Source organism: Stegodyphus dumicola, chromosome 2 (genome assembly GCF_044657685.1).
Source record: "Stegodyphus dumicola isolate Sdum_Otavi_A_Nest chromosome 2, ASM4465768v1".
NCBI classification, from domain to species: Eukaryota; Metazoa; Arthropoda; class Arachnida; order Araneae; family Eresidae; genus Stegodyphus; species Stegodyphus dumicola.
Genome location: NC_140769.1, coordinates 162,875,802 through 162,898,601, shown reverse-complemented (window position 1 = coordinate 162,898,601; position 22,800 = coordinate 162,875,802). Strand labels below are relative to the sequence as shown.

Genomic DNA, 22,800 nt, shown 5'->3' with positions numbered 1-22,800 from the left:
CATAATGATTTCAATTTTATTGTAATTAATTAATCTTTTTAAATAATAAACAAGAACTTTACAAAAAAGTCATATATTTTTATTTATATTAATTTCATATTTAGCAAAATAAATGGTGTTGTGTTGCAAATTTATTTTGTAGATTTTTTTTTTTTAAATTTTAATTGAAATTTCTTATTGACTAGTTGTAGTGAGATTTTTTTGGGAGGTGTAGTTAAAAATTACTTTCAGTTCTTATTGTTAGCACTCTCATGACTAAAGTTAGGATAGAACACGGTGCTTTTTCTAAATATTTATACAGGAAGACGAAAGTCAAATTATTGGGTTTTAACAAAAGTTTCCTGCCACTGTAAATATTGTCTGCACAAACAGATCACGTTGGGGTGTTTAATGATAGTTTGTCAAACAATTTTTGGCATTTTAAAAAAGGAGACTTACTTTAGAATACTTTTTTGTGAAATTTGTAAAAAAATATTATCATTCAGTACAAGGTGTCTTAAATAGAATCATCATGCTACCAGATTAAAACTATCATTTACTTCCAGTTCTGTTGCAAAAATTCAGCTACAGAATGTCACCAAATTATGTGTACAGCTTTAGGTACTATGCTGTATCATATGACACTGTGAGGGTCTGGTATTGAAAGTTCAAAAACAAGGACTGTGACATTCAAGAAGCAGAGCACTCTAGCCAACTTGCTGATGTTGATGAGGCCCATCTGCGAACACTTGTGGAAAAAGATCAGTATGCAACCACTCGAGAGTTTGCAAAGAAGTCAGATGTTAGTGCCATGTCCATTAGGCGTGGTATGCATTACATAAACTTGATGTTCAAGTTCAATCACTGGGTGCCACATGAGCTGACTCAAGCAGATAAGGACAAACATGTTCGAGCCTGCACTAATCTGCTCGAATATCAATGCACGGACAAAATTCTGGACCGGATCGTCACTTCTGAATGAAAAGTGGATTTACTTCAACAACACAGGCCATAAAAAGGCTTAGTCTGAACCCGGTGAGCACATTGGCAGCATCACAAAATGCAATTTGACCAAAATGATCATGCTTTATAGTATCTGGTGGGGTTGTCGTGATGAGTTTCTGGGAAAAGGTAAACCCTAGACAGTAAGGTATACAGGGAGATGCTAGTCCGTGTTGACGTTAGTATCGAGGAAAAACTTTGAACCAAATTCCGGCACAAAAAGGTAATTTTCCATCAAGATAATGCAAGATCACATGCGTCTGCATTCACCGGCTAGACTCTATACGGACTCGAATGAGACCTTTTGTCACACCCAAACCTTTTGTCAAGCCCCGATATCGTTCCTTCGGACTTCTATTTTTTTTTACACCTACAGCTACATCTTGCAGGTACTATCTTCCATTCTGCACAGGATGTTCAAAATGTGGTTGGTCTGAGTAAAGAGTAGCAGCCGTCAGGTTTTTGGGCCAAAGGGTTTGAAAAACTACCAAAATTTTGGCAGAAAATCACAGATGTGGATGGTGATTACTACCTGCAGTAAAGATACAACTTTCATGATTTTTTTCCCCTAACTTTATTGAGAAAATTTCCCTTACAACCAAATAACTGGTCAGTGTTCTCTAAAAGGAATTTCTTAGTGAAGCTGTAAATGGGATTAACAAGGAGAAAGGAGCAAAGTAAATTTATCATTGCTTGGCTTTTGTTTAACTAGAAAGAGAAGTTTCAAGAGCCACAGGCAGTTTTTGTTAGAAGGTGTGAGAAAAATAATTCACATTTTTTGCTTTGCTTTATGAAAGTTGCATATAAATGGTTTTTATCAGACGGAAGGGCAGCGAAGGTTCTTCTGGGCTGCAATTAAATATGTGGAGTAGTTTTTCTTCATTGTGTAAAGCTTCCTTGTTTTCAGAAGACAGCAGGGATTTTGAATCATTTATCACGCATTGTTGTGTCATTGATGGGGGTCATGATGACAGACTCTGTTGACAGCAGTGGTTGGTTTGAGGGAAGAAGAGAAGGAGAAAATTCATCTTGCATTGGTCAAGCATAATTTTAAATTTTATCTTCCAGCCTATAATATTTACTTGTGCATGGAAATGAAGATTTGAGCTTCCAGGAGAGTATAAATTCAGTTTTTGCTAAAATTAGAGAGGCAAGAAAAGAGAGGAGTGAGGCTTCCCATGGCCAAGCAGCCTGGTCGGCCCTAAGACTTTTATTTTCCCAGTGGTAAGAGTGCAGAAAATCAGAGGGTTCCTTCAGTACTTTGTACTTGCCATCAGTGCATGAGTTCAAGGAGGCACATCAGCTCACTAGAATTTCAGCTTGATTCCCAATATTTGAGTACAAAGTGATATAATTACTGTGATCTTATGTGTAGTTTAAATGAAAAAACAATGGGAGATCTAACTCTTCATTGCATCATTGTGTCCAGCAATGGAAGTTCTTAATGGAAGAAGAAAATATAGTAAATGGAGAAAAGGTACAAATATATATATTTTTTTAATTAAAATTATTCATAGTAATAATCTTGCTACTTAAATACCATGTCTTGCATTATACCTTGCTTTAAATGGGGCCAGATGTTTAAAGTATCTTAACAAACAAAACAGTTAAACCCTCTAATAATAATCTCTTACATCTGTTCTTAAATTGTTGCAACTTACATAACAATTATTTTGTTCTGTTCAGTATTTTTCTGTTACTTATTACCATAACATATTAATCCCAGGAATAATTGTTAGATTAAGTACATTAGAATGGAAGGTAGCTAGAAACAGTCTAGATGACCAGATGCAAATTGCGAAGATACTCACTGGTTTAAACCAGAAGTGATCCAAGAAGCTCTGCAATCAATACTAAGTAACAAAATTTGTTATTCTTATTAACCACAAATATATTAGCGTGCATGCATTTTCATAGTTTTGACATTTTCAGGTCTTATTAATATCAATACCTTTAAAAATTAACTTTGGCGAAGTTAATGCTTTGCATGAACCCCTGAAGTAGAATATGCTAAAATGTGCACCTTATATTGCAGGCTTTACTGCAAAAGATTCAAACACGAAAATTTCCTTTCCTTCGCAGAAGTGTTATTCCAGAAAATCTATTGAAAAGAATTTATCCTAAACTAACATACAGCTTTTATGATTTACTTTAATTTCTGAACGTGTATGTTTTACTGAATTTTTTTCACTTATATACATAAAATTAAAAGCATATAATACACATTATAAATGTAGCTTGTGAATAAGTAAATTTATATCTACATACATTCTTCTTGACTTGTAAATTAATTCTAAGTCTTAAAATTTGAAAACGTAAATATTTTATTAAAACTACATTTTCAGTGACATTTTGAATTTTTCATATATGTAAACTTAAATTTTATATTATTCTATCGATTCACAAAAATAGTTGGGAGAGGAAGCAAGTACTGAATCTTATTTCATAGATTCCAGTTTAATACGTGAAAGCAGATATAAACTCGTATCTTAGATGACAGCATGCAGTCAAAAATTAAAAATTGACTGTTCTATAAATATAAAGCATATATTCATACCTACATGAACTAAATACAAAACTGAAATCGGAGATCATGGATTGGTGATACTTCCTATTTACATATTGGTACATGCACTGGGAATTATTATATATAATTAACTGGACAAGATATATTTGTGTGTGCTGATAATATTTCTTATTCGGAGGGATAAGAATTTAGACTGAAGTATAGTGAAAAAAGCGATACATACATAAGGCATTATACTACTTGGTAACAACCTGCATTCCAGGTATACTCTTGGATACAATTTGGCAAATTATAATTGCTTAATTTGAAAGCAGATATATTAATCATATGATACATTATATATATATATATATATATTTAAATCTCTCTCTCTTCTGTCTTTTTAAAAGTAATTATATATCACTAAATTTAATTTTTACCCTTACTGTTACTTTCAGATAACCTGGAATCTAGAACTATTTCATTAACATACAAACTGCATTACATAGATTTACTCCTGAAAAATAAACAGCCGGAGAAAAAAAACTTAGTTTGGAAATATATATATATCTAAGGAAATAAATTATATACATATATATAGAGAGAGAGACTGTTTTTCAGACATTTTTATTAAATAGTATTTTCTTCATTGTTTGGTTCAGTTATAGTAGTATATTTTTAAATTCTTAATGGGTGTAATAGTAACAAATGTATACATCATCAGTTTCAGCATCTTGATCTGGACTAGGAGTAAAACTAGTATAGCCTCCACCCAAATTTGAAGGACTGCCACCAGGACTGTTTCCTGCTAAAGTTAAATCTAAAAGGAAAGTGCAAAAATGGATTTACTATAAAGGCAGAAACATAATCTTTAAAAAAAAAAAAGTTTAATAAGTAAATAAAATAAACCAGATTTTTTTTTTTTTTTTTTTTTTTTTCATTCAGTAACATTTCGACAAGTTTAGAATTTATCTTTCAGAAATTAATAAAATCAAAAAAGGCATCTGAAAAACTTATTCAACAAGATATTTACTGATGTACCTTTTCAAACCACTTGGATTACCTTTGGTATGCATAGAAATTAATTACTAGTATTAATTTTATCTTATATTTTATTCATATGTACTTCTTTGCACATCAAGGGCAAAGTAGATAAGACCAATTACAACTGGTAATTCAACTTGGGTACAAATTCCAGCAAATGGTTTTTGTTGTAGGGTGTTTCTTATTTTTTTCCATGTGCAATGTGAATGTTAACCAGTTTCCCCTAAAAGGGCCCTTGAAAATGGCATCACTCTCCATAAACAGATAAGCATTATGGTTTTGCTACAACAAATAAAGAACGATCTTCTACATAATTTAAATATTTTATTTATTTATTTTTTTTTTCCAAAAGGAACTCATTTGCAGACAGTTAAACTTTCCATGTTTTGTCACAGTAATGCAAACTCATGTTAACTGTTTAAAGATATGAAACAATGAAGATATTTTTTGCAAAGGCAGAAAAACATATAATTAAATATTTATAACTTAATATGGTTGGGACATTTTTTAGAATAATCTCATCTTGAGTAATCATAATTGAATGTCAAAGTTATCACATGGAGTTAAAATGAAGGTAAAATATTCTAGGATGACATGCTGAAATGTTTAAATACAAGTAAAAGTAAAAGCAGCAGCTTTTGCAGATAACCTACTTGTTCTCTCAGCTAGAGCTTGAATTCATTACCAGGAGCTTGTTTTTAACATTCTAATTAAAATTAAGTCCTTTGCTGTAACCTTATATGAAATCAAAATCTTAAGTTTGCATGACAGTATTCTATCTAACTTGTATTTATGCTTTTAATAATAATAATAATATATATATATATATATATATATATATATACAGTAAAATTCTGATAATTTACGCATCTTGGAATCAACAGTTGTGTGGATAAGATGAGTAAAAATAGACCTTGGATAGAAGACTATTATGCAAGTGGAAGATTTTCTTTTCAGTTAGGTTTAAAGTAAATGATTTATTTTCGATTAAAAATACTCAAGATGAAATTATTTTGAAAAAATTCTAAACCATAATTGAATTATAAATATATGTTTTTCTGTCTTTGTCATGCCTTCCCAGTTTTGTTTACATGTTACCCTTTTTAACATTTGCATTAAATTTGGATATAATTTTACATATAAACAATTAAACAACTCATACATTAAGAAGTATTTCATCAGAATTTATTGAATGCAAAATTACTATGCTTTTCAATAAATTTACAAAGAAAATAATATCAGTACAAAGGACAGGAAGTATAATAAGAAGAAAAAGAGATAAATTAGAGAGAATTTCTTTAGAGAATTTAGTGTTCTTTTGGGGGGAAAAAATTGAACTGAAATATTTTATGGAAAAAAAAAAAAAATGCTAGTGAAAATACTTTCAAAGTAAATTTTATACTCTTCACCAAGAGGAAAAGTAAATAAATATACCATTTCCAAAAAAACCAGCAGTATGATTTTTCTTAAATTTGATCTCTATGTTAATGCTACCATTACATTCCATGTATATATAATTCTATTAATAACTCTTCTAGCAGCTTTTAAAAAGTACTAGAAATGAAATTTTAGATGTATTAAAAGAAAATTTCTCTGTTATTTGTTCTTTTGTTACCATGTTTTCCTTTTTGGTTAATCTTTCATAATCGAGGTGAGCGGCAAACTTAGCAAGAATTTTTAATTTGGCACGATTTTAATTTGATTGTGGTTTCTGGCTGTAAGGTTTCCTGTGGCAAACCTAGAATTTTATTTCGATGCTTGTAATGAGTGCGAGTTTAGTGTAACCAGAAGATTCTTTTTTTAATTTAATTTTGAAATACTGTGTTTGTTTTTAAGAGTTTTACTGTTTAATATTTGCAGGAGGTTTAAGCTGTTGTAGTGGGTGAATGTTTGATTTCAGAGATTATCTATTATATTACTGTAAGAAAATAACATTTGATTATGCTCTTCAAGACAAGTTTTACTGACAACAGAAATTCACTGGTTATGAAAATAATCATTGTAATGTTCAAGACATTTTTTTTCATCAGAAATTAGAAAACAGAAGCATAACAGAAATATCTTTTTCCTATCAATAAAATTTTCTCAATCAAAAGCAATTTTGTACAGGTCTAATTGATAACTGAGCTGCTGGGAGATAAGATGTAAGTAGTTAATGGTAATTTCTAAATATCTGCAGCTTCACCAAAAAAGCATGAAAAAGTATTGATGAGGCAGTGCACCATGTTGCCCAAAAGTAACTCCCAATGTTGCCAAAAAGTAATTATATGGTAACCCAGGTATGTATGCAGCACCCCCCTCCAAATTGCTTTCCACTTCTTGGAATATTTTTGCCAGTGTGACTGCATATCCCTCCTATGAGAATTTTGGCATAACAGTAACCCAGGTATGTATGCAGCACCCCCTCCAAATTGCTTTCCACTTCTTAGAATATTTTTGCCAGTGTGACTGCATATCCCTCCTATGAGAATTTTGGCATAACGGTGGACCACATACTACAGTTTATGTCATCTTTGACAAACTTTCTGCACCCATGAACACAATGTAGTTTGCCTAAAAGCATCAAGTACCTCTTTTTCTTTCTCATTTTAAGATTCTGGTACTGAGACTGTATGTGCTGCCAAGCTTGTGCAATTCTCTAACCATTATTTGGTAAAAATATATAGGGTCATATAAAGAGTATCTGCGCTTTTTTGCCACTAGATGATGTTGACGCCTACATATCCAGCAACACTCATCCGATTGTCTCAAACGAACATGTGCTTAAAAGGTGATATTCAGCTTACATTGTTTGTGAAGATAGTTTTTTAAATTGCTGCTCATGTAAAAAGTTACATGAATTTGAAAATGAGTTAAATATCTAAAGAAATACACTATGTGATGCTTTATTATAAAAAGGTACAAATGCTGAAAAATCATGACGAAAAATTTATGAAGTGCACGGTGAGAATGCTGTGAATAAACGAAGCACTCAGGAGTAGTTTGCTCTATTCCGTTCTGGAAGTTTCAATGTCAAAGATGCACCTCGCTTTGGTTGGCCAGTCACTGAAAAAGTCAATGAAATTTTTCAACTGATGGAGCAAGACCGGCACGCAAGCTGTCAGGAAATAATGGAGGCATATTCATCAACCACATGACAATTCAGAATCATTTGAAAAAAGCAGTTTACAAAAAGAAGCTCAATGTTTGGGATGCCACATGAATCAACGCAAAGAAATTTGATTGACCAAATTACCATCAGTGAAATGCTGCTGAAACGCAATGAAATCGAACCATTTTTGAAGTGAATCATTACAGGCAATGAAAAATGGGTTAAATATGAGAATATCAAATGCAAGTGATCATGGTCAAAGGCCAGTGACCCTCCACAAACAACTTCAAAGCCTGGATTGTTGCCAATAAAGTTATGTTGAGTGTTTGGTGGGATTGGAAAGGAATTGTCCATTATGAGCTGCTGCAACCTGGTGAAACCATCAATTTGGCTCTGTACTGTGCACAACTTGACCGTTTGAACGATGCAATCCAGAAAGAGCGACTAGAATTGGCCAACAGAAAGGGAGCTGTGTTCCATCACAACAATGTGTGGCCACACACATATTTGATGACATGGAACAAACTGACGGAGCTTGGTTGATTAGTTTTGATGAATCTGCGACACACAGAATTCCTTAACAGCATCCAAAAGCAATTTAAAATTTTCTAAACTAGAATCTGTATACTGCCATCTACACATAAATTCACAAAAGTAAAAATAAAAAATGTTCTCTGTACTGCTAGTGGCATTTCTTTTCAAAATCCATTTTTATTACACCCCACATATCTTCCATAGTGTTGATATGAGCTCCAGTTTCTAAATCCTTAAATCTCACTGTGTAATGTACTGAGTAGTGAAAGAAGCCATTTAAATCTTCATTTACATACCAGTTAATCAATGTTTTCTTTCCAGGGTTCGTACACATTTCCGCACACGGAAATTAAGTACTTTTAAGGAGCATTAATGAAAAAAATTAAGGACCTATGAGCAAATGGGAACTGAATATATTCAATTAAATATATTATTCTATGCTTAAATTTCACTTTTGTAATACCATCCTAAAAATAAAATAGATCCCTAAGTAGTATGCATTATTACTAAACAGGAATTAACTAACATAATGATTAATAAGTTTGAGAATAAAATAAACTTTATATAATTTATCAAGTAGGATTAAATATTTTACACTTATAATAGTTGGACATATTTGAAAGATGACATTTACTTACATTTTACTAATAGTTAGCTTTATGTTGATTTTTTTATGTCTCATTTTGTTACATATTTAGTCAGTTTAGAGGTTTAGTAAATAGCAGGCAGATTTTATGTCAAACGGTATAGGTTAAAATGAGAAGTAAGATCATAATCAGCATGATTCATAACAAAAGACAATGTTGTCCCTCTGCTGCTTGTCTATAGAGAGACATGCTGATTGGAACAAACTTGAAAGGCCTGATGTAGGCACAGTTGGCAAGTGTTGAAAGTTAGTCAGGCTCTGCTTAATGCAGTTAATGTCATAGCTTTGCATAGAATTCCAGGTGTAACCCAGTTAATATACTTTAAGTTTCCAATAAGCCATTAAAGCACCAGACGTCATAAGTTGTTTTATATATAAGTCTCAGTAGATGCAAAGAATAAGTTTTACTTGAATTTTTACATTTTTATGTTTTATCTTGTGACCACAGTGAGTATTAATGAAAGGCAATAACTCGCTAATAATATGTAGAGATAATTTTTAAGAGGAAGTAGTTAGTTATAAATAATTAAATTAGGTAAAAACCTTAGTCATTATGGATTTACATGGCAACTATTAAATTTTATTTTTTAACAATATCTGTTAAAAAAAGCCCTAATTAAATTAAAATCTAATAAAATTTCGCAGTTTAAAATACATGTAATTTATGACACTGATTCTTAAATGATATTTGGATACACATACAACAACACTCAACAAAATATTTATCCATCATTTTAATTTGAAGCCTATAAGGTATTTCTCCCACCTTCTCTGCGAGCCTTCGTGTAGTGGTCCGGTATTCCAGAGATCCGCTGTTCAATTCCCAGTGAAAGCACTGTTAATTTTTCAACTTTCCTGCTTTCAAAAATACCTAATGTCTCTACAAGGCTTCCCAAACATTTTGACTAGTTTATATTGATTTCTTTCTCTTTAATTATTGATCTTTTTTGACAATAATTAGAAATTTGTCTCAGTATGCAAACCAATGTTCTCGCTAGTTTCTGTGTGCTTTACCTCCCAACTTGTCAACCTCTACACAATGTACCTATGAGGGTTTACTTGATGTGGTAAACGTTAAATAGTCCCAACCCCCCTCCACCCAATAGACGTGAAGCAAATTATCACTAAGTCTGAAAGTAACTACTATATCAGACAAAGAACTTAGAACATTAAAGCATGTTCTGATGCTAACAAAGTCAATTACAGCTCACAGTGACATAATTAAACAAGAACAGTCAAATTCAAACTAAAAACGTGTACTAGTAGTCAAAGATTATACAATTTAATTAAAATTTAATTTGGCTCAGTAACTCTATCATATGAGGAAACAGAAATGGGAAGTTGTAGTAAAGGCTGAAATCATAAACAATTGGGTAATTTACATAATAATAACTGCACATATCTTTGAAGAATAATTTTCTTTATGTATATGGTTTCTTTCTTCAATGTGTTTCCTTTTAATTTTAGAAATCTTGGATTTAATTAAGAAAACACTAAATGCATTTAGAATGTACAGAAAAAGCGGCTAATTTTTTTTTCTTTAGTAATATGAACTTTCAAAAGAAATATGAAATATATATTGTAAAGGTCGGTTACAGAGCTAGTGTGGCAGAATGTTTAGAATTTAGCGACACACAGAACAACAAAATCTAGAAATGGCAAAACTTTTAGAATTTAGAGCAGGCATTGGAAGCAGAATTTAGATAGGCACTAGGCAGCAGAATTTAGGATACACAGAGATTGCTTCAGGTGGGAAAATGCATAGCACCAGCTCTGTGTACGATACATTTAGACATATTAGATGAACCTTTTAAATTGTAAGTTTTCAATTTCTTTATTAATAAAAAAATCTCTTTCTATAATGGCTGCACAAGTGATAAGATTAGAAGCATTTTTGATATTTTCCATGCTTTTATCTAGCGAAAAGTAGAGAAAATAAAGGGAAGATAGACATGTTAAGAAAAACGATTCTAGTATCAGGAGTAAAACATTCAAATATTATGTTTTCATTGTTCTTCCAGACGTTCTCCAAAAAGTTAGAAATTCATCGCAAACTTTCTGTAAAATGCATCCATTACGTATTGTTGCCATGGAAACATTTTTTCATTTTGTCATACATTTCTCGAATCTTCTAGAATCATGGGTCTATAAATCTTGCCTTCAAATCCTTCTAAACTTTCCATGCTGCAATGTCAAAAATACTAAAGGAAAATTATCCCAACCAATTTTATAACAGCAAAAAGCCAGAAATATTTTGAGAAAAAAAAAAAAAAAAAAAGGAGGGGGTGAAGGAAAAAGTGTAAAATTAATTTTATAGAAAACTCTGATGCATATTCTGAGAATTTTGAATAATTTAAGACAATTACATGGGGAAAATGCTTACTATGAAAAAAATTAAAAAGAAGGCATTTTAATTAATTACATAGCTAATTTTGCTTTTGCTAAGAGCTGTTTCATAAATTATGCTTTATAGCTACATACCTTGTTTATTTTTTAGATTAAAAATATTGTATAATAAGTTGCCAAAATGAAACTTTATAACATGACAGCAAAAAATAAAAATGTTTTATTTTAATGTTATTTTTTAAATATAATCCTAATATAGTACCATTATTTTAATGAAATTTATCAATGTTGATAAATTTTATGTCACATCATTATTAAATTTTATCAAAAATTTTATGTCATGTCATTTTCTAATCAATGTTATGTCAAATAAGAACAGTTATGAACAATGTTATGATGCTTAAAAAAAAATCGCCGAAAAATTCTCAGATCTTGGAATTAAAAATTTTCTATAGAAATTGATCTTAAAAATCGCCAAAATGTTGACAAGTTTAATGCTTATGTTTCACTTCTTGCTTAGAAACTCGAGTATCCCATCATTAGAAATAGAAACAAATTATAACCCATGAACCCATTCAAAAGATAACCACATATGCCAGTGAATCACTTAAAATATTCCTCCAAAATGCTAATTCACACTCAAAATGGCAGTCGTAAAAACAGGCAGAAATTTCAGATTATTAAAATTAAGGACTTCTACTGATTTTGGGCCAAAATTAAGGACTTTTAAAGACCAAAAATCGATTTAAAAAATTTAAGGACTCTTAAGGACCATACGAACCCTGTCTTTCCCATTCATTCCAAATGGTGCAAAAACTTCAGGTTAATCATACCACCAGCAGGCTTTATACGGTGTAAAGCACAAAACAAGCAACATACTTCCTAACCAACATCCAACACATAAATAAGCACTTACAAATATTTTCTCATCAGTCAAATTCACTGTAATCACGCAACCAATAACATTCAACTAGTCAGGTTACCATAAACGAAACTACAACTTGGCGATAATCCAAGGGGCACCCTAAAATAGACTAACCCATTATTTTTTTTTTAACCAAAAGCAGATCTCTGTGTATATAGGAAGAATAACACAGCAAAAAAAATTAAATGTGGAGATGTACTGTATGGCAAAGGAAGAATGCAAAAAAAAAAAAAAAAAAAAAAAGCACTGGATGCATCACTGAAAAAGAAATAAAGATACCCATAGCAAATGTTTCTCTCAAAAGCTGACAATGAGTTTGCGATTTTTCAGTAGGGGTGTGGAATCAAAAAATACCAGTTAACACATAGTTAGCTAACTAGATTGAGATAGACTAGAAGAGAAACACGCTAATGTGACAATCAAAATCGTAGAAACAACCTTGTATTTAGCATAAGTATATTGAAACACTCAATCGATTTCGAGGGCAGCCAAAGGTCCCTCCTCATCAGGAGAAAGAATTACCTAGAAAGAAGAAAAATGAAGGGGAAGGAGTCTCAGGAACACATGGTCCTTATCAGCACTGCATGTGGTTATTATTCGAAGTTCAGATTTTGAGCGTGAAGGTGCAATTGCCCCTCGCTACCTATTTTTAACTTCGCTAATTTTCTTGTCCTCGTGTTGCATGTTTGATCAGATAGCCTGGCTCAGTAAAAGTAGGCGGCCAGTGTAACTCCGATTAAAAATCCGGTTATAACCACGTGCCCTCAAAATCGAAAACTTTAGCTGCCCTCAAAATCGATTGAGTGTTTCAATATACTTACACTAAATACAAGGTTGTTTTTACAATTTTGATTAGATTGAGATACTTTCATTTCTTGAAATTCAATGCAAATTTATTTCTGATTTCATAACTGTATTATAAACGCCTTCTGTACAACCTAAAGTTTCAACATTAGTTATCAAATATAGATAACGAGATAATAACCTATCATAGAAGTAAAATATACAGTTCATATGTATAATTGTATTTTATGCTTTCTTTTATCTAATTTCTTTTCTTTTAATCATTAATTTTCATGGTATTTATATAGGTTTCCTTACCTAAGAAATTCATAAAAATATACCAATGCTCAGACGGTTTTCATACAAAATTCCAGATATTACTTATGAAATAAGATACCAGAGGGATGAATTTGGCTTTTTTGAATTTTTAAACAGGAAAGGTGGGGGAAAAAAAAACTTAGGGTACTTTTCTGTTTCGCCAGCACAAATCTCACTAAGCAAACTTTATTGGCAACAACATACAGTATACACATAAAAAATGTTAACAAATGTTAGTTCTAAGATTTATTTTATTTTGAAGGCATAAACATTTTAATGTCATTTAAAATGTTGTAAAAAGCCAATAAATAAAGACAATAAATTTGTAAAAAGACATTAATTTAAGAATTTACTATGCTTTCATGGTTCAACATCCTGATTCGCTGGTTCATATCATGTGATCCCAGGTGACCTCATCTCACGCAAACTATGCTACAAAAATCTAATTCTCTCAGTAATTATCTACACTAATTTCAAGTTAAATCTTGATTTGGAATGTAAGTTTATATGCAAGAATTATTTCAATTCGTACGAATAGCTTACTCAGAAATTATGTAAAACCGCACTGCTTTACTTCGCTAATACATTCTCATTAGAATCGATGAATTTAACCCTTGATTTTGCCTTTTCTATATTTTCACCTTTGGGTGAGCGGTGTGATTGCATCCTAATTGACTTAATTACCATGAATGGCCTTAGGGCATAAAATTGAACTATCTCTGTAAAAATTCTATGTAACTGCATGCCAGCATTGAAAGAAACAATCAATCTGATAAGAAATGACTGCGACTTGTTTTGAAAATGAGGCATAAAAGGCTACCAGCTAGGATATTCCGTTTGGCATCAGTTGTTCCATTATTGGCGACTTTATCGCCTGCACCGGCAAAACGGAAAAGTATCAAACTTAGATATTACAATTATTAAAAGATAGAATTTTTGAAAGATCTCATACCAAATCAGTAATACAAATAATGGAACTACTCTGATATGCGCCCTCAAGTCGCCAAATTTCTCGCCAAATATTTTTGGCGAGAAACTTCACGTTGCCATATTACTATCTAAATTTTTTGTCTACATTTTGAACTTTTAGCCTAAAATGTCTCCAAAAACGCGGTTTTTGCACATGCAAAAACTACGTTTTAAACACACAATTTAGCTAAAAATCCGAAACAAAAACAAAAAATTTAGATAGCAAAAACGTAAAGTTTCTAACCAAAAATATTTGACAAGAATCCATGTACACAGCGACATGTTTTAAAAAAAAAAATCTACGAATTGCACAATGTAGGCAACAAACAAATCTACAAACTACGCACACCTCGCTTTAATAAATTAACATAACAATAATAAATTTCAAAGAATACCATGTACACAGCATCCTGTTTAAACTTTAAAAAAAATTCTACGAATTGCACAATTTAGGCAAGGAAGGAATCTACGATCTACGCACTCCTCGCTTTAATAAAATAACATAACAACAATAAATTTCAAATAATACCATGTACACAGCGTTCTGTTTCAACTTTAAAAAACATCTACGAATTGCACAGTCTAGACACTAAACAACAAAATAAACTAAATTTCAAACAATTTAAAAAAACAACAATAACAACAGAAATTCATACTAAAGAACCAATGAACATAACATTCTACAAAATAAGAACAAGGATAAAATAAAATGCACTTACCATTAATTAATGCGTTTTCGAATAGCAGAAATATAAATTTCATACCGCCTTTAACATACCGCCACGTAATCACTATCGTATTTACACAACAGCCAGACACACTATCCAGAAAATTTATACTATGGTTCACAAATAAATAAAATCACAAATCCCTACTTCTATCATGTACTGCCATTAAAAATAATCTCCCAGACCCTCTTTCCCCACTTCCAAATACCCAATACCCCTCAACAGGATAGCCACAATCATATTTCCTTTTGCCGAACTTCAATTCAACAACTACCATTTTATCTTTCCCTCCCATCTTCTCAGACATAGAGGCGAACCAATGAGCTCCAGCGAAAGATTTTCAACCTCAACAGGGTTGCCATAGAACACGCAATCGCGCCAAAAACCAGCGCAAAACACATATTGCCACATTTGGTGAAATTAGGGCGTATATTAGAGTTGTATCCAAATAATTAATTAATCTATACACAGCAACTCTTATTTGTTTTTATTCTTTGTTTAGTGATACTGCTTAGAAACAATGATTACCCCCCCCCCCCCACACACAAAAAATACTGTAAAACTAGAGCATTTAACCCTTTGAGCGTTACGGGTTTAGCCTTGAAATTTTAAAGTTCCTCAAAATGTCATGAATAAGTGATATTTTCTTGATTTTAATTAAAAAATGACTCTTTCATCTTGTACCTTGATTCCTTTTCTTCCAATATACATCCAAACTAAAATCAGATACATTAAAAGCTAGCAGAAATTTTCATGTATAATGAATGTGGAAGGCAACCTTCTGTACGGAATTTTCCGACCTTAACACTGAGAGGGTTAATATTAAATGGGTACCACATTTCTTACTGCAATATACATTTATTTTTTTATATCTATGACATTAAACATATTCAATGTTTTGGTTAAAATATTTCTTAAAAAATAAGTGAAATGGCAATTTGAATTTAGAACCAAATTAATATGTACTTTACCTTGGAACTGCAATTCTGACTGAGCATCAGGAGTGTCACTGAACTAGAAAAAAAAATAACATACTTCAACACCCACTATTTTATCATAAAAGTTGTCTTAATATCTGGACATATTATTTGTCTTAGCAAACACACGAAATGATTACAGAAGAATATTTGCAAATTATTAATTTCTTAAAATTAATATCCACAGATAACTCTCTGCTGATGTTTACAGCAAATAGAATTCAGCCTAAATATTATTCATTTAAGTACAAATAATATATTTAGTACATAATAGTTTATAAATTTCTCAATCAAATTAAAATACAAAACACACTACAATCAACATTATATGAATTTTAAGAGGTTTACTTATTGCTAGGTAATAAAATCCTTTAAAATGTGACTTAAATAAAAACTTTAAACTAAATACGTACTGTTCTGTTATTAGGCCAGGTCCAGAAATGTATGTATATGTTTATGTATGCATATGTATGTACATGTGCGTGTACACACACATATATGCACATGTCACATGTGCATACATATATATATTTCTGAATCCAATCCTGATTACAGAGGAGTACCCTAAATAATTTTTTTCCAAGTTTTAAATTTATTATAAATTATTTCAGCAAACTTAATTTTATTTTAGCTGCATTTTAGGCTAATGCTATTAGCTTTTGAAATGTCTTTAAATTTAGTTGAAATATATTGTCTTTAAAATTTAGTTGAAATATTTTTACAGATACTGTAGCTTATCCTTAAAATTCTTTCAAATTTAACATATGTATGTACACAGTATTGCTTCATAATATTGCTACAGAAGAATTACACGAAACGTTTCATTCATTTCAAAGTAAATAGTTTTATTAACTTAGCACCGAAAAGAGCATGATACACAATACACACAAAACAGAATATAAGCTATAGGATAATTTAAAACTGAGTTCAGTAAAAACAAAAATTATATTTATAGAGATGAAATATTAGCATTTAAACCTGAATCACAGATGACTGAGACGAAGCCATTTCTCACGTTTAATTAATATGCCGGCCTATTTATTAATCCCAAATTTCGTAAACAAACACGGGATACACATCATTATTTGACGGTTCGTTTCCTGATGCCAAATCACACATGAATTAGCTACGCAGATAAAAATCATCATTAGAGCGTCATTTATAGTAACATAAACATTCTATTAATGATAAATCGAATATGTGAAACATATATATAAAATTATTATAAAGTATCTGAAACTTTTTTTTTAAGTTAGATGTTAAAAGGATCATTTTTGTATAGTATGGCCAAAGAATTGGAATGGCAACACTATAAAAACTATAGTATGAAATATTGGTAAGTTGAAAATATGGGAGACGAAGGCGAACAAATTCAAATAAACTTAAATAAAGGTATTTTGCAATAAGTTATTCATAAATGAATGAAATTAATTGGAGCGTATGTAAATACTAATAGCAATTGCACATATTCTAACTGTTACTTTAAAGCTTGCTGATGTTTCTTTGTTCTGGCGTTGAGGCATCCATCTGATAGTTCTTCCAAAGTTTCATAAACCATCAGATGAACTATCCGTTGGATATAAAGACATTTCTTGAAAGTTCTGGTGTCGAATTTTTTTTTAAGCACCAAATAAATCAATAAATTTTGAAATATTTCATTGACAATCATGCCATTGCAACACTTGTATGATTTTATTTACAAGTGTGCAAGTTGAATATCGAAAGAATTACATTGCAGGTTTTGGTAAACATGCATTTGTATGTTTTATTGAGAAGGAATAAAATTTTTCTGTGTAAATGTATGTAATAATTTATGTTGCTTTCTAAACTGTCAAATTAGCGTCACGTATGTATTTATATATTTGTTATTGTCCCTGTAATTTTGTCATTTTTTGTATTTATGGCTTTATTCACTTACTATAAATAAATGCTTTTTAAATATTTTTTTAAGTAAACTGCACATTAGTAGTCATATTTCTGAAGCATTAAATTAAAATTAAGCTTTAATGTACCATATTTTAATTATATTATATTTTGTCATTATGAATTTTTATTATTATAACAGCTGCCGACTCTCCCGTTATTTTCATCACATCTCCTGGTCTCCAGGTAGATCACCATATCTCCCGGTTTTGAATTTCATTTCAAGAGATATTTCACAGCAAGAAAGGAAATTTATTGAATTAATAAAACTTCAATATATTCAACCTTTAAATTAACCAAAAACTACCATCAATAATTTCCAGAATAATTTTTCTTATTCAATTTTATTTCACTTAAGTTATATTTTTTATTATTACATTTTATTGATCTTCGTTATAGACATTTGTAGATTTTAATATGGAGATTTATGTTTATATGTATAATCAATTAATGTTATTTACATCAGTATATGGTACTTTACAAAGTTTGGCCACACAAACACTATGTGCATTAATTATTAATTTTATTTTCATTGTATTTAAAAATACTTTTAACAAATAAATGCTTTCCATCAGTACTTGGGATATACTCAGTATAAAAGTATAAGAAAATTAAAACAATGAAATTAGCCAAAGAACATAAAATTCAGAATATGCAATTAAATGCTAATACGTTTTACATCAGAACTGAATTCCAGATAGTTAAATAACCTGAGCTATGCATTAAAAAGAATTAAAGTCAGTCTGGAATTCCTTTTAAGTGGTGCCACTGAGCAATGTGAAAATCTCCCGTTTTTAAGATTTCAATATTGGCAGTTTGTGTTATAGTTTAAGGTTTTTCTGAAGCATACAAATTTCTGTTGGAAACTTTTTGTTAAATTCTATCAAACTGAGGTTTTTCTGAAGCATACAAATTTCAGTTGGAAACTTTTTCCTGAAATCTATAAAATGATATGTATCGAATAAAAGACAATTTGCAGATGATATAAAATTGGTCACCAAAATATTGCCTTATTACTTAAGGAAATTTATGTTTATTTTTTTAGATGATTATTTTTGCAAATTATATTGTGCATCTTTACTGTCTAGCTAATGAAAAGGAGTAAGATTTCAAATAATTAGAAATCTTGGAAGTCCATTCAGTTAGAAAATTGAATGAAAATTTTATAAATAATTAAAAAAAAAAAATTGGGAGAACAGAAAAAGAATTTGATTTTTTTAGTGTACTTCATTAGTAGAGAAATATTTTTAGAAGTGAGTTCTTAAAGTGTGCAATTATATTTCATGTTCAAATAAAATATATTTTAATATTTTGTAGTTGTCTGCACTGCCAGTTTCAATACTTGGTAGAATTGCTGTGTTTTGGCATATTTTTCAGTATACATGCATGTGCATACCACATGTAGTTTGAGTACGGATAGACTTAACATGCTTTTATCTCACCGAACAGAATCCACTAGGTGTAAATATTGGAAATTTAATCTTTTTATTATTATTATTATTATTATTATTATTACTAATGTACAGGTGAGTACATATAAACTTTTAAGATAGTCAAATGTTTTTCACTAATTTACAAAAGTGGGAAAAGTTGTCTTAAATCATGTTGCAAAGATTGCTCAATAAGTAGGTCTCCTTTTGTGAGGGCACTGATAATAAAAATAGGTACTTTTCTATTTTGCCACCGCAAGCGATAAAGTCGCCAGAAATTGTACAATTGATGCCAAACGGAATATCCTTGCTAGTAACCTTTTTTACTTCCATTTTCAAAACAAGTCATAGTCATATCAGATTGATTGTTTCTTTTAATACTGGCAAACAATTACATAGAGTTTTTACCAGATATTTCAATTTATGCCCTAAGGCCATTCACGGTAATTAAGTCAATTAGGATGCAATCAATCCACTCACCCGAAGGCAAAAATATAGAAAAGGCAAAGTTGGAGGTTAAATTTTATTCCAATGAGACAGAGTAAAGCAGGTTTTACATAATTTCTGAGTAAGCTATTTGTACGAATTGAAATAATTCTTGCATTTAAACGTGTATTCCAAATTAAGATTTAACTTGAAATATATCTAATTACTGTGAGAATTAGATTTTTGTACCATAGTTTACGTAAGATGAGATCATTTGGGGCAAGTGATACGAAACGGCGAAGCAGGATGTTGTACCATGAAAGCATAGCAAATTCTTAAATTAATGGCTTTTTACAAATTAATTGTCTTTATTTATTGTATTTTTACAAAATTTTAAACAATGTTAAAATGTTTATGCCTTTAAAATAAAAATGTTTTAGAACTAACATTTTTTATGTGAACTTTTTTAACATTTTTTATGTGTATACTATATGTAGTCGCCAAGTAGTTTCTTTTGGTGAGATTTGCACCAGCGAAACGAAAAAGTACCTAAAAATATATCAGTTAAGAAAGAGATTTAAAAGTAATGAATAAAATTTATTATTAATTGATTAGGAAATTTTAATTAATTTATGTATATTTACATGTAAAATAAATTGCAGTTGCCGAGTAAAATCTGTTTGAAATAAAATAATTATTGAATATCATAGAAGTAAATAGAGTACAAAGTCCAAAATCTGGATGTCCAATATCCGCAATGTTCTGATATCCAAACCTTTGCCTCCTCCTCAGGGAAAAAAAAAAAAAAAGTGCTTCCTTTCAAAGTTTAGGGATGGGGAACATAGTACTTGAGAAGAAGCAGAGGTTAATCTTCGGATTATGGTAACTTGGCGAAAATTTTTCGACCAACCCTGCTGCAGCAACCTGCTAGTTTTTTTTTTTGTGAATGCCATTTTGTTTTTCACGAAGTAAAGGCATGTTTTTTTTTTTTTTTTTTTTTTTTTTTTTTACTCACCATTTTTTCCCAACAATCTGCTAGCCAAATCATGCTTATGGTAGAACTTTTATGAAACAAAAGTGCTTAATCATGACGAAGATTAGATGCGAAATTGGGAGAAAGTGCAGAATCGCCCACTGCTTGCCGCATTTTTAAGAATTGCACATACACGATATCATCCATGTACATGTCGACCTATTTTCACTTAAAAAAAATCCCAGAATTGCACCAAAATGGCATTGCGCACAATCTTGATTTTACCCATGTACACTGCTAAAGTCCTAGCTAGTAACCTTTATCGCCTTACCAAAATGTCGCCAAACTACCTGTTACCATATTCCAAAGATTAGCAAAAGCAGGTGTGTTATAAAAAATATTGTTTTTTTCCTCAACTAAATGAGCTCCTGTATTCAGCTTTCACACATGTGCTGGTTAGAGAACAAACACTCTAATGATAACAAAGTGATTGACATTAGCTATGACCGTACTTTCAGCCTTTGAATGGTAGGTTTTAGGTTAGGATTTTTTCTATCTGACTGAAACAATAAGTAAAGCCCCAAGATATTTAGAGTTGAATGTTGCCTATACTGATTTTATTTTGTTGGCGCAGCAACAGGAAAGAAAGAAAAAATTAGATTACGAGGAAACTAACCAAGCAAATTACCCTTCTCCCTTTTTTTATTTGAAGCAGCTTATTACTTTGTTTTGTCTATTATTAATGCTCGCAAAATTACAGTTTTAGTAAATGATAATATCTCCATTTTGCTCTTTCCTCAAAACTACATCAGCCAATGGATATCAGAATTTTGCAAGCACTAAAATACAGATTTAAAGTACCTTTTTAAAAGCTGATGCTGAAGTAGCATCCAAGAATTCTAAAAACATTTTACAGTACAAAGTCTGTAATCCGGATGTCCATTATCCGGAATGATCTATAATCCTGACCTCAAAGCCACAAATGTACGCATGCACATTTAGCACAAAAAACGAAGCAACTTAAACAACTTACATTGAAAGAAATGTTTAATAAAGTAAACAAATAAATATTAAGCTTTTTTTTCTTTTAAATTTTGATACCCTTTAGATTATAATTGCTTTTTATTTCATAAATTATGGTTTCATATTTTTAATTGTATAATTTCTGCATGCCATCTTACCAGACTTAAACTGATGATCTATAATCTGGGAAAACCCTTAATCTGGAATCGCCGAAGTCCAGACGAGTCCAGATTATGGACTTTGTACTGTAATACAAAATCTAATATGTGGTCTAGTGCATGGTGAGAGGATATATCTGCAGATATTTTTGAAATTGCTTGGCATAATTTATAACCAGTTACTTAATTTTATGATGATGATAAGAACATTAAATCTGAAGGTTTTCAGATGTCGCAAGAAAAAAAAAATTCTAAGAATATCAGAAATGCAAAATAAAGGTGATATTTCTCAAGTCTTGCGATAAAAATGCTTCAGTCATCAATCAATCAAATACTGAATATCAGTAGTATGGTTTTAAATACAGAAAATACTACCACTTCAGCTTTGAGATGTTTTAATTTCATGTGGTGGTTGTCAAGAAAAATTCTTTATGCAGAATACCTGTTCCTTAAAGAAGTATAAATAAGGATTATTTTTTAATAATTTCCACATGTCAACTTACTAGATTTTGGAAGCAAAAAATAATAAGTAATGTTTTATTTAATATAAAACAGCATGGTAACTTTTTATATGGACGTTTTGCTTAGTGATGATTACAGACTTCAGCCAACTGCACTTTGAAGTGTTAATGAGAAGAGTCTAATATTTTGTTCCCATATGCAAAAAATAGGTTTTATAAATGATATTCCTAGGTCAAAAGATTACATTTAATGTTTGAATTGAGAATGACTGATTAGCCCAAGACCAATGCCAGAGGGGGTACAACCACAGGTAGCTGAAAATCGGGGAGGTAAGATTTTTAGAATTTAGACAGCACCAAGCAAAAAATTGTGGGATGATAAGATCTTTAGAATGGTGGGAAGGCATTACAATGCAAAATTCAGAGGCAACAGTATTGTTGGAATTTGAGGAGCACCTGACAACATTATTTAGGACAAGCAAAGAATGAACCAGGCTGCAAAATATCTAGTGCTATATTGCACTGGATAAGCCTTATGTATATTTGGGAATATATTTA

The 22,800-nt window shown here is 30.8% G+C and overlaps 2 protein-coding genes across 5 annotated transcripts in view; one reads left to right on the top strand and one right to left on the bottom strand.

Annotated features, from left to right (window-relative positions):
• Positions 1-16,980, bottom strand: part of LOC118205096 (protein YIPF1) — a 47,691-nt gene extending 30,711 nt beyond the window's left edge. Inside the window, exons 1-3 of one of the 2 annotated variants that reach the window (XM_085811393.1) lie at positions 16,827-16,980; positions 15,843-15,885; positions 4,204-4,307 (exon numbers count right to left, since the gene is read on the bottom strand). In XM_085811393.1, coding sequence (XP_085667519.1) covers positions 4,204-4,307; positions 15,843-15,885; positions 16,827-16,856 — 177 coding nt within the window. In that variant the 5' untranslated portion in view covers positions 16,857-16,980. The remainder of the gene's footprint in view (positions 1-4,203; positions 4,308-15,842; positions 15,886-16,826) is intronic. The other variant, XM_085811394.1, reaches the window with a different exon arrangement.
• A 161-nt stretch (positions 16,981-17,141) lies between these two features.
• The window catches only part of LOC118205095 (ubiquitin thioesterase OTUB1), a 56,738-nt gene continuing 51,079 nt past the window's right edge, over positions 17,142-22,800 (top strand). The window contains exon 1 of one of the 3 annotated variants that reach the window (XM_085811399.1): positions 17,142-17,240. In XM_085811399.1, the coding sequence (XP_085667525.1) occupies positions 17,198-17,240 (43 nt within the window). In that variant the 5' untranslated portion in view covers positions 17,142-17,197. Of the gene's footprint in view, positions 17,241-17,390; positions 17,648-22,800 lie in introns of those variants that run through there. The other 2 variants (XM_085811397.1, XM_085811398.1) reach the window with 2 other exon arrangements.